At 36.9% G+C, this 12,317-nt stretch overlaps 1 protein-coding gene across 5 annotated transcripts in view; it reads right to left on the bottom strand.

Annotated features, from left to right (window-relative positions):
• LOC117953724 (dipeptidyl aminopeptidase-like protein 6) overlaps window positions 1-12,317 on the bottom strand; it is a 101,645-nt gene that overhangs the window by 16,496 nt on the left and 72,832 nt on the right. For 3 of the 5 annotated variants that reach the window (XM_034886988.1, XM_034886986.1, XM_034886987.1), the window contains 18 exons: window positions 9,242-9,396; window positions 8,138-8,235; window positions 7,851-7,977; window positions 7,712-7,750; window positions 7,385-7,492; window positions 7,208-7,299; window positions 7,072-7,119; window positions 6,874-6,986; window positions 6,070-6,117; window positions 5,847-5,945; window positions 5,662-5,731; window positions 4,522-4,716; window positions 4,365-4,419; window positions 4,141-4,243; window positions 3,972-4,027; window positions 3,773-3,845; window positions 3,580-3,653; window positions 202-1,461 (listed from right to left, as the gene is read on the bottom strand). In XM_034886988.1, coding sequence (XP_034742879.1) covers window positions 1,315-1,461; window positions 3,580-3,653; window positions 3,773-3,845; window positions 3,972-4,027; window positions 4,141-4,243; window positions 4,365-4,419; window positions 4,522-4,716; window positions 5,662-5,731; window positions 5,847-5,945; window positions 6,070-6,117; window positions 6,874-6,986; window positions 7,072-7,119; window positions 7,208-7,299; window positions 7,385-7,492; window positions 7,712-7,750; window positions 7,851-7,977; window positions 8,138-8,235; window positions 9,242-9,396 — 1,700 coding nt within the window. In that variant the 3' untranslated portion in view covers window positions 202-1,314. Of the gene's footprint in view, window positions 1-201; window positions 1,462-3,579; window positions 3,654-3,772; window positions 3,846-3,971; window positions 4,028-4,140; window positions 4,244-4,364; window positions 4,420-4,521; window positions 4,717-5,661; window positions 5,732-5,846; window positions 5,946-6,069; window positions 6,118-6,873; window positions 6,987-7,071; window positions 7,120-7,207; window positions 7,300-7,384; window positions 7,493-7,711; window positions 7,751-7,850; window positions 7,978-8,137; window positions 8,236-9,241; window positions 9,397-12,317 lie in introns of those variants that run through there. The other 2 variants (XR_004658670.1, XM_034886989.1) reach the window with 2 other exon arrangements.

Raw genomic sequence — 12,317 nt, 5'->3', positions numbered from 1 at the left:
GTTACAGTTTTCAGTATGACTGAGATTTTTTTAAAGTAACGTTACTGCAAGATATGCAACCCTTTGCATCCACAGGAAAGCTTTTCAGCCCTCTATTCAACTGCAATACTTGTAGGCTACTGCACACGAGAAGGCATACAGGCAGCAGTCACATACTTTGTTGGTTTACACACTAAAATGACGAATAAAGCCAACCAAAGATACATTTCAAAATGCTTTATATACAAGTTTCACATGGAACATAAAGACTTAAACAATATAAGAATTTATACACTTTGTACATCAGCTGACTAGAAACCACTGAATACTAACAGAACATGAGAGAGTCAAGCCATTAAACACAAGTCAAAGTAATACACAAAATAATGAAAATTCCGCATAGTTAACTTACCGGTATGCTAGTTTGGAAGGTAAATATCAAGAACTGTATTTGCAAACTAAATACTCTTTACATTTCTCTGTATAATGCCATCTTTTAAGAAGACATACAATGATTTAGTATTCAGTTCTTTCCATGTTTTGAAATAACAGTGCCATACCTTGTAATTTGAACTTCCTATACTAACACCTTGCTACTATTTGAGGAAAATTAACTATAAATTAATTTACTCATTTTCAGTGTCATGTGGGCTCCCATCATTAGCATTTCACCCACAGTAAGGCACGGTGACTAAAAGAAGTGTTCAATTTATAATTATGAGGAAAAAAAGATTTCATACCATTTCTGTATTGACATAAAACACAAGTTAAACATTGTGCCTTCGTTTTGTAAAGCAACTACGGACTGATGCAGCCAGACATCCACTCAGACACGACACTGAACAGATAAAATCTGAGAAACAAGTAGCAGTAATCATTCTCATGAACACAATAATCAGTAAGTTGGTTGGCAAGGTTATCAGAAACTGGTGGCCTTTGCAAAGTTAAATCTCAACATAATGAACCTTCACAGGGGATATTTTGTGGTGCAAAGCGCCTAATAAATATGCCTGGTTTGGATTGGAGATGCATTGCTCAATGGATGTTATGTTGATCCTCTATTTGTCCACCAGAGGGTGTATTCGTCCATATATTTGACTAGCAGGGAGAGATGTGACTGTTCACATCTGAGATTTATTTAGTCTTTCTGACCAGCATCCAGCATAGGTGAGGAGAGGGGCTGTAGGCTGAGGCCCCTTTTGCACATGCAAGTGCTGTGCTTAAGAGTCAAACTAAAATGGATGGGCAGGAGGTGGTTTGGGTTGACTGGGTTTAGAAAGACCTGTTGCATATTGTGCTGTAATAGGTGGCTGTTCGCTGCTCGGAAGGGTAGGTTTAACTGTTGTCCTCGTCATCTTCCGGCTGCTCGTCCGTCAGTATCTCCGGCACCCTGAAGCACACCTCGAAGAAGTTGACCAAGGATTGGCTTAGATGCTGTTGCGTCCCGTCACTGTGTAGGAAGTGTCCCTCATCTGGGTAAATCTGTGGATAAATAGCCAAGAATAGATTCATTTACTGTATGTTTTAGTATAGTATTTTATAAAAATGTCTATGTCATAAAACGTCAAAAAGATTTAATTAAAAAAAATCCTAGTATGACAAAAAACATTAAAAAGTTATAGTATAGAATCCCCAAAGACGTCATAACATGTCATAAAAAGTCAATAAAAGGTAATGGTATAGTATATAGTAGTAGCCTACTGTATATTATAAAAAGTCATAACAAATATAAGTACAGTATGTCACAAAAATCATAAAAAGTCATAATACAGTATGCCGAAACATTTTATAAAAAGTCATAGCATAGTGTGTCATCAAAAAGTCAAAAGAAGTCAGTATATCATTACAATGTCATAACCAGTCATACTATAGTATGTTCTAAAAAGTAAATAAAAAGTCATGGCATAGGATGTCATAATAATAATGAAAAATGTAAGTACAGTAGGTCATAACAAAATCATAAAAAAGTAATAGTATAGTATGTCATAAAAAGTGGTAGAATAGAATTTCATAAAAAAGTCATAAAGTAAGTCATAGTATGTCAAAAAATGTCAAAAGTACTTCTATAGTGTCTTCAAAATTAGAGCCTGACCAACGGACCAATATTATCGGCCGATATTAAGCATTTCCCGATTTATTGGTATCGGCATTTATAATGGCCAATTTAAATATTCATTTATTAAAATCCTTTATAATGACAAATAAATGATTCTGATAAATGAATATTTAAAAAATAATTATGGAATGTCAAACATGTTTTGAGGGTTGGTGTTGCATAGTCGGTCCACTAGAGGGCGCCCTACAACGTCCCTGTTGGCAACACTGATTTTTTAAGTTTTTCTTCAAGATTTATATCTCAAGTTTGTATTTTAGTACATTTTTTTTATCAGAACCTTATCATATTTTGATGTACCTATGTTCTGTTGTGACAATAAAACAAATTATTATCATATTATTTTAGTGAGAACTCATAAATAACTACAAATAACTAATGTTAGGGAAATCTGTCTATGTTTAGTATCACGTTTCTGAATTTTTATAAAAATATATATATCGGTCGATATATAGTATATCCGCATATTGGATTTTTAAATAACCAAATATTCGTATTGGTCTTAAAAATCCTTTATCAGTTGGGCTCTATTAAAATCATTAGAAAATCATTAGTATGTCATCAAAATCATTACAAAATCATAGTATAGTATGTGATAAAACGTTTATAAAAAGTCATAGTATAGTATGTGATAAAACGTTTATAAAAAGTCATAGTATAGTATGGGATAAAAAGATTATAAAAAGTCATAGTATAGTATGTGATAAAAAGATTATAAAAAGTCATAGTATAGTATGTGATAAAAAGATTATAAAAAGTCACAGTATAGTAAGTGATAAAAAGATTATAAAAAGTCATAGTATAGTATGTGATAAAAAGATTATAAAAAGTCATAGTATAGTACTTGACAAAAAGATTATAAAAAGTCATAGTATAGTATGTGATAAAAAGATTATAAAAAGTCACAGTATAGTAAGTGATAAAAAAAGATATAAAAATCACAATATTTAACAATATATATAATATAGTATCTTAATAATAATAGTATAGTATGTCATACAAAATTAAAAATTGTAGTATAGTATGCCAAGAAATGTCATTAAAAAAAACTCATAGAATATTAAGTTTAATGTCATTAAAAAGTTATGAAGCTATCCTAAATTATTGTGTTATAGTATCATATATAGTATCATATTAGTAATAATATAATATGTCATAGTTCATTTGAAGTCATATTATAGTATGTCAAAAGATTTTCATAAAAACGTAATAGCACAGTGTGTAATAAAAAAGTCATAGTATAGTATATCATACAAAAGTCATAGTATAGTATGTCATAAGAATTTAATAAAAAGTCATAAAGAACGTATAGCATAGTATGCCAAACAATATAATTGTTCCACCTGAACAAATTTGGTTATTAAGACACAATCTCCCGTTCAGCCACATCTAAAATGAGGCTTCAGCTGTCTAAGTCAGTCAAATGAAATCCTCCCAGTCACACACAGGTCCATTTCTCGGGTGTAACAGTGATTCCAGAAACTCACCTGTAGAGTGTAGTTGGCCTTCTCGCTTATTAAATGATTGATAAATTTGGCCGTGTGCTGGAAGTGAACCTTCTCTGTGGTAGGGGAGAAGATAAGATTGGAGATAACACATTAGGGTTTGAGCACAGTTAAATTGTTAGTGTTTTACTCACTGCAGTATTGAGAAATAATATAGAAAACATATGTCTGTTACCATCAGCAGTTGGGTGAATTATCAAGTATTGCTTTTGCAGAAGTTGACCTGCTCTGTGTGCTAAATTTGCCATCTGAAGTAAAGAGAGAGGGAAATCATATATGTCATCAATAATAACCCTTAACTCCATCCCTGTACATTGTGGCTAAACATCTTGGTGCGTTCTTTGGATAAGGAGACTGAAACGTTAAAGCTTTACCGTATAAACACGGGAATCTGTCTTTGAGCCGAGGTATCGTTCTGAAAATGCAGATGCTGAGAGAAAGAGGAAAAACTGAGTTAGAAAGGTTGAGCCCCTTCAGACACTGTCCCAAGAGCATGACATATTTAACACATCCATAGAAAAAAAGATATGTGGAAAGTTATACCGTAGAGCTCAAAATCTGTAATGGGGGAGACTGCTGTTCCACATTTAAGTTGGTTAAACTCATCAGAGCTCAGAAGCAACGTGGCTAAATATCCTCCATAGGCCTGAACAAAGGTAGGAGAGACACAGTAGAAGTCTAATAAGTTATAAATCATGACAATAATTTTAATGTGAAGGAGTTGCTGTATCCCAAGAGCCTCTTTGAGTGTGTTGTCTTGTCCTTACCTTTCCATAAACTCCCATTCGACTCTGATCAATATAATTCTCTTTGGATATGAACCTAAAAATGAAAGAAAACTGGTTAAACTTTCCGTGTTCTAGGATGCAAAGACTACCCAGGCTTGGTTACTGTCATGCTTGCAGTGAAAGCACAAGTCCTAACCTGAGTGCCTCTAGCTGGTCCCTCTCCTCTAGTCTTCCAAGTTTCCTCCTGACTTTGTGGAGAAAGTTGGTGCCCTGGAAGCCGCTGCCGTGGCCGTCAAAGCGGATGACGATGGTGCTGAAGCTGCTGACCAAAACCGTGGCCCAGTCCACTCGGAACTGCTCCGACACCATCTGCCCGCCGGGCGTCCCGTCGCTGTACAAAAGCCACAACCATGTGTTGGTCATTTTAAGGACTGATACATTTCTCAGAGATCAATATTAAATTGGAATCTTGTTAAGAGGAAGACAGATTTCATTGGATTGTTATAGAGGGTTTAACATCAAGATGAAATATGTACAAATAAGAACAAAGGATAGTTACATGACAGAATACCTTGCACTGAAATGTAGTCCAGTACAACACCACCTTACCAGGCAGTTCAATACTAGAGAGGTCTAGCAAAGCGATTTTCACAAATGTAATATTTAGTCCAGTATTTTTTATTATATAGTAGCACAATGTGCTGCTGAAACAACTAATGATTAATTGAGTGACAGAAAATTAATTGGCAACTATTTTATGACTTTAGTCATTTAAATCATTAACAATGTAACACATTGAAACATAAGAAATGTGACAACTTCACCTTGAGCCCTGAGGAATTGTACTTTTTTAAAGGTTAATAGAGCAAACTAGACCCCGACCGATTCTGAGGCCGATACCAATACGAATATTTGGTTGTTAAAATTTTTAAATATATATCGGTCAGGCTCTAGACCAAACAATTAAAAATAAATGACAGAAAGGCTGCATTGCAAATTGGGGGCAGTAGCTTAAAAGGCTTTAACCAGGGCCCAACAAAAGACACTGTTGAGCTTTATGGGAAATGTAGGATCCAGCTTTTTTGGTTCTTGCACCCTGCTAGGGACTAAAAGACATGATATTAAACCTTTTTGACAGTTCTGCCAGCTTTTGATACAAGTCCTGTGAGTTTTCCAAATTTAGGGAAGTTCATACTTAATTGCTGTAGTATTTTTCAACTTTTTCAACGGTACTTAAAGCAATTGCTGCATTCAATTGTTGATAATAATCTGATAATGAACTGTTTCATGAAGATGTCTTTTTGGAATTAAGACAGCTAGACATATTCTTACTTACACTAGCAGCAGTAAGGGGTAATGGGCTGTAGCTATGAATCCAGCTGGCTTCAGAATCTGCATTGTCAGAGCTACAACAGATAGGGTTAACAGATAAGGTTACTGGGATCTGTGTAATACAAGAAGACTGGTTGTAATTTCATTAAGATGTAAACATTGTGTTGCTAATTCCACATGAGTACATACTGTAATCGTCTATGGTGATGTTCTCATACTCCACTCTGGGCATCTGCATGTTGTTGTACGTGTTGTTTACGCTTTCGTTAGTCTCCACGTCAAACACCTCTGCAGTGAAGCAGTTCAAACAGATGAATCTCTTAACGACAAATCTAGTCAGTTAAAACATATTCATATAATTCAGTACAGTAATGGTGAAGTAGGAGGACATTAATACTGAGACGACACTTACTCTGTTTGTCCTCTGTGCTATAGATAGCCACACTCGGTATATCTGGACCTGCACAAAAGCAATTCAGAGAAAATCAGTTAGGAGGAATGCAATGATATAAGTTAATTTGCTTTAACAAAGCACTGAGGAAAGGCCACCACAACAGTAAGCATCTGAAACCTAATCCGTCTGCAACAGAAACATCTCCCTGTCTCATCTTAAATTCAGTTAATAATCTACTTCTGTCCCATGAGGAAGTAGCTTATTATTTCACAATTGAGCTGCTCTCCAAAGATCCAATTAATGAAGAAAGCCACCGGCACTTTTTCTCTCTGGGGTGAACATCCTAAACAAATCAGCATCTATAGAAACTGGGATTTCTTGCCCCGGTGCTGAAGCCAAAAGAGCAAAAAATACAACACAAAAACAATGGCAGAGTGTCTCTAAGGAACACAATGAATATCTAGCAAACAACCACCCACTGTATTTCCATATGACAAATAGTAAAAAAAAATAAAAATAAAAATACAGAAAGTCCCACAGCTCAGCAGCTGCCAGCAGCTCAGTAGTGCTCACATACTCTTGGCCTGCAGAGGTATTTCTGTGGCTAATTATAGGGATCCAGCAGAGGTTTGCGGTAATCTGCTAATGTCCAGTTCGATATAAGCTCTTAACCTGACATGTAACACTAATTTAGTTATGCTTTCTACTGACTGTGGCTTTCTGCCTCCCCCAGACAACTTTCATTCCCATGAGTGTTAGGATGTAAAGCGCTCTCAGTCTAAAAACTGCTTTGACAAGAGATTCAAGGTCTAGGATGCTCACCTTTACAGTTGAGTAAGAAGTACTGCATGTTGGGGCTGAATGAAACGTCCACATAGCCGCACTTGAACTCACAAGACAGGCAGCAGCGGTTGAATGGAGGAATGGTGTCAGCACTGTGGGATGGCACTGAGTGAGTATCATTGTATACCTTGAATAGCACTTGCCGAAAACAGAATCATAATTTGTGGAAAGTCCAACCTGTACAAGTGCCGTCGTTTGGGGTTATCCTCTGTGCTTAGAAAGTATCTGGAAAACATCCAAATGTTACCATCAAGTAACAGAAAAGCCATGATATTACATCACTGGCTGTTATAAATACATCTTCATATCTTACATGAGGTTCCTTTTATGATTGTAGGCCAAGATGCTGGTGACGTCCCAGTCTCCAGAGGTCAGGGACTGAAGTATGTCTGTGCTTGTGTTAGGCTACAATAAAGTAAAGGGACGTTAAACACACTGTACCAAACCTTCAACACAAATATCATAAGAATAATACTGAATTTATTTTTACCAGAGAGGTGGACATAGAAATGTGGAAAAACCTTCCTCTCCCACCCTGAGGGATTGCTCTGGTGAAGAAGAACTTGTGTGCGTCATGGGAAAAGAGCGGTGCTTCGTTCTGCCAAAATAAGGAAAAGTGTCTGCAGGGCTTTTGTATTTAAGCAATGTCACACAAGAGGGAGCGCTGTTGTACTTAATAGCCTCACAGCTGTGATTCGGTGGTAGGCAGCACAACCTGTTATTTACTTGTTCTCCGACACAGGAAACAAACACTGTCTGTGTTTTGTGACGAACTACTACACAGGGACAACAGGGAATCAGTGTTTTCATCACGCACCTGTCTGTGCAACCAGCTCTCACTCTCATCCTCATGTTTCTGAAACAAAAGGAGTAGGACTTTGATATTTTTTTTCCTGAATCTATGAATTTATCCTGAACACAAAATACACACATTTCACATTTGCAAACTGTTTCACCTTAATGCAGACTCCAGTTGTAGCCTCACACAGTGTCAGGATAGAGTTGTTCTGGCCTCTGTTTAGCCAGTTGACAGCCAGTTTGGTGCTGGTAGCCCATTTTACCATAGTGATATAATATTCCCTCCTGGAAAAACAGAAGGTGAGATTACATCACCCCCACTGACAACCTCTATCTCAACTACCTTGAGGAAATACTCTATGTAGTAGGTGGCTAATGCTTTAGGCTGTTTTTGATGCTTGTTCTTTCATACACAATAATAAGGCACCGTTGGGCTGTCACTCACCCTATTCGGGGGTCATCAGGTTTCTTCATCACAACCGTGTGCAAGGGACCGTTGAGGCTCACCACCGACAGGTGCACTACAGGGTTTTCCTCCCCAGCCTACAATAGATAGGTCAGACTGGATTTCAGTTGCAGACAATAAGGAATTTGCTTTTGTTCTGTTCTTTTGTCCTTACACAATCTATCTATCAAAGTCCTCTATGCATAACAACATCAATATGTTGTATTTTTATGGGCGCTTTGGGGCAGCTTTTAGGTTGATATGGCAAACCTTTTAGACATTCAGTAACCTCTGTTCCTTGCCTCATGTGTAGTTAATAGTATAGCCAAGCCTGTTCTGAACCATTCGTTCAAACGTTACTGCAATTTGTATGATTTACATGTTTTTTGTTGCTGTGTGCATCACATTGACTGCTGCTGTAAAAGAACGAGGCTGGCCGCATACAGGAAAGAGGTCGAGGAGGCCTGAGGATGGGTGGGAGTGGGCGTTAACATCCAGGATCTACAAGCCAGTCAGCGGAGTTTGCTTCCTGGAGAAATCAAAAGACTTTCACCCAGAAAATGCGTGATTTAATAAAAATAACAATCTTTTTCTAAACTTAACTAGTCGTTTTGGTGCCTAAAACATAACTTTTTTTCGCCACATTCACACATATCACGGTCACATTTTCTTGCCTAAATTTAACCGTAAACTGCACTGAAATGACCAGTGGCTCGCGGTGCTCTGTCCCCAGCAGCATGGTAAAGTTGGTTTTATATTGGACTGGCTATTTGACACATTTGAAAAATCTATTATGCAGCTTACCTTTTTAACCTAATCATGTCAAAACACTTTTGTTGCACTCAACTAACTCTCTTACACATTGCATACAACTTAGTTTTTTTAGTCGGTTGCAGAAAGGTCTGTAGCGGCCATTTTAATAACTGTTCAAGGTTTTTATTTATCATGTGCACAGCAATTAGATCGTTAGCAATTAAAAGCTTAGGTCTCAGGCTCCCTCCAACATTGCTAATAAAGTATAAGAAAGAAAAGGAAGGTCACACAAGTAACACAAAAATGAGACTCTAAACACAATGCAGAGTGAGATTATGGCTGCAGACTTGCCTTTGGGTAGTGATACTCCAAGGAGGCGGGGTACGGCGTTCCTGTGAAGAAGGGAACTTCCATCTTTGGCACCAGCGTGTCATTGATGGTCATGTATGCCAGACGCAGCCCGTCTGGAGACCACCAGTGGGCTATGTGAGTCTGCAGGATCTCCTCTGTAAAAACAAAACAGATTCTTTGTTTCTTTCTTTTTAAGCGGAGTATGCATTGGAGAGTGCCCAGATTAAGCCCCACTGAGGGGTCTCTCATCTCTCCATCAATCTTTTATTGATTATGTGTATATTAATCTGTAGTACTTGTGTAAACCAAAAAACTAAACCTACTAGATAATACATGCATTTTGAAGCATGCATGAAAATGAAGACCAAAATACAAGTTTTGAAGATGTGAAACAAAATGATGTTTTCCAAAGACCAGATTAACTCTGGAAACTGCCCAAAGGTCATTCTAGAAAATAAGTCAAATCCATGTAAAAATCCAGTAAGAAATATAATATTTGCCTCTTGAAAGCTAAAAGTATTTGGCTGCAACACCACATCCCTAAAATGCTTCATATGAAACGTTTGCATTGCTATATCTGCAGCTTCTCTGTTACCTGGTGTTTATGTCATTATTATATTTTGACACTGATAAAGACATTTTCCGTATGTCACAATTATGAACAGACACTAGTTTAATACTTGAAGCATGTGTGATTTAAGGCCCATTCCCTATGCGGAGGAAAAACAAACAAATTACTCATACATGTTGACAGTTTAAATACTTGAGCTTTCCTTTATTTAGCAGTTGCCTGATGAGTGATTTTTATCCAGCAGGGGGCAGAAGAGCTCTATCAAAAGAACTCACAGTATACATTCTACTTTACCTATATGTGGATATCTAAACAGCCTTTCTTTGTAAATATGTCCAGCTCAACCTTTTGAGGATGAGGACTTTGCAATTTTGTTATATATATGCTAAATTAATATAAATATATGTATGTATTTATTTCACATGAATGCACAGGAAGTCTGTTGTAACAGGGGCAGATTGAGGACACAACACTAGAATATTGAATTCTCAACATTTGAATTGAGTTCTTACTCTAAGGCTGACTTGTGTGTTACAGTGCAACGTTCAAGGCCTTAGTCGACACAAATTCCTCTATAACCCAGGAGGAGCATAACATATATTTTAGCCATTATTTCATGAAGGTTGAAGCATTAAATAAGATTCCTGGCATTTTTTTTAAACTATAGCATACATACTGTATCTGCAACTCATACAAAAGACAAAAATATGAATATTTCCTGTAACGGTGCCACAAAAACATCCCATGTTTTTGTGTTTTTGTCCTCCCACACTATCAGTGTTGAGTGCTGTGGATCAGCTGTGAGTTCAATGCAATACAGTCTGTGCATGACAATAACTGCTTTTAGAGGCAAACGCACAGCTGTCTAAACCTCCATCAGCTTTGGAAAGGGCAAATTCAACAACTGAAATCCACTGTAATAAGAATAAATGTTAACTCCTGTAATATTCTTGTAAACAATTAATTTCTTTCATCTCCCAAACCAAATGCTCTACAGGAAAACACTAAAAGTTGTCCCAACTTCAATCCCATGACTTCTCTATCTTTAATTTCTTGATCAAAGATAGAGCTGTTTGTTGATGTGTTATTATGACAACCAAGGTATAATTATTAACTCTAAACAACATCAAAGCCTCACAGAAAAATATGTTTTGGCATTGTTTAAACCCCACAGGACTGCATTTCAAATTTGAGTTATGATCCCAATGTTTCAGAAAATTGGATGTAATAGAGCAGCCATAGAAGTGGAACATTATCTTTGAGTATTTCAACAACATCTGCATGATATACTGCAACTTCAGTGATTGCAACAAGCACTTTCATGTGTAAAGTGGAAATAAGAGGGCAATAAATGAGCCTTTCTTTTGTTGAGTTTTTCTGTGGTGAGAGCATTTGCAGCTCACAAAAAAGTTTTGTATCTCTCATTGAAGGTTGAGGACTGGAGAACACTAAATACCAGAGAGAAACAAGTCAGCCTCACCTTGAACCTCATTCAAACAACTTTTTCCAAACCTATCTCACCTGAATAATAGAGTACACACTGTGTTGTAAAAGATGAAAGTTACGTGATCGCTGCTGTTATCTGCTGACAGATCAATCAAAACGTTTTTGGACTAATCTGTCTTTACTATTAAAAAAGGATTGCTTCTTTCGTGTTGTGTTCTGTGTCCATAACGAAGAAATAATCCCATTAGTGAAAATCCGATTAGAGCTGACCCTGAAGCAATTCATACACTATAATCAAATTGATATCATAGTATCTGGCCTTTTGCAATTCAATGATATAATTACACTGCATCTTTTTCCAAATCCACTCCCTGAATAAATTCAAAATTAATAATTATAACCATGCTGGAAACAGAAGTCATCACTTAAAACTAAACATTTTATTATCAATGAATGCACAGTGGGAAACCTTGTCTCACACATGGCAGCGTATCTGTAAGCAAAGCTATATTCAAGTGGTGTGTAATTGCAATGTCTGTCTCAATTATGCAGTAATCAGAAAATGCCTCATATTAAAATATCCTGGCTTTTAAACATCTGCTGAGTGAGACTGCTGCGCTGCAGACATGAATAATTAAAACTGCCTGAACAAAAAGACAAGCTCTGGGAAGTCTAGAGAAGGAGGGGCAATAGAACGTATCCAGATGTGCTCTTCCAAATGGAAGTCTGCACACAAACATACAACATGCTTCCGGGTGGGGGGCAGGTGTCACAACAATGGTTTCCTGGTTTGGTCTCCTTAGACCCAGTTTAAGAGCCTGTAATCAATATCATCATTTTACCAATGCCTCACATGGCTTCTTGTGTATGAAAGGGGTTGTTTGTAAAGACAAACCCACCGTTATCACCCAATTCTATATTTCCCAAACCAGCAGACAGACAAAGATGATGAACATAGTGTAGCTGGTGAACATTGTGAAGCATTTAGCAGCTAGAAGAACGTCAGCGAACCAGAAACAGAGCGAATATAAGTAGACAAAACTTCAAATAAATTGTAAT

Source organism: Etheostoma cragini, chromosome 12, assembly GCF_013103735.1.
Source record: "Etheostoma cragini isolate CJK2018 chromosome 12, CSU_Ecrag_1.0, whole genome shotgun sequence".
Lineage (NCBI taxonomy): Eukaryota > Metazoa > Chordata > Actinopteri > Perciformes > Percidae > Etheostoma > Etheostoma cragini.
The sequence above is the reverse complement of the archived record's forward strand: the minus strand, read 5'-3'. Positions and strand labels throughout refer to the sequence as shown.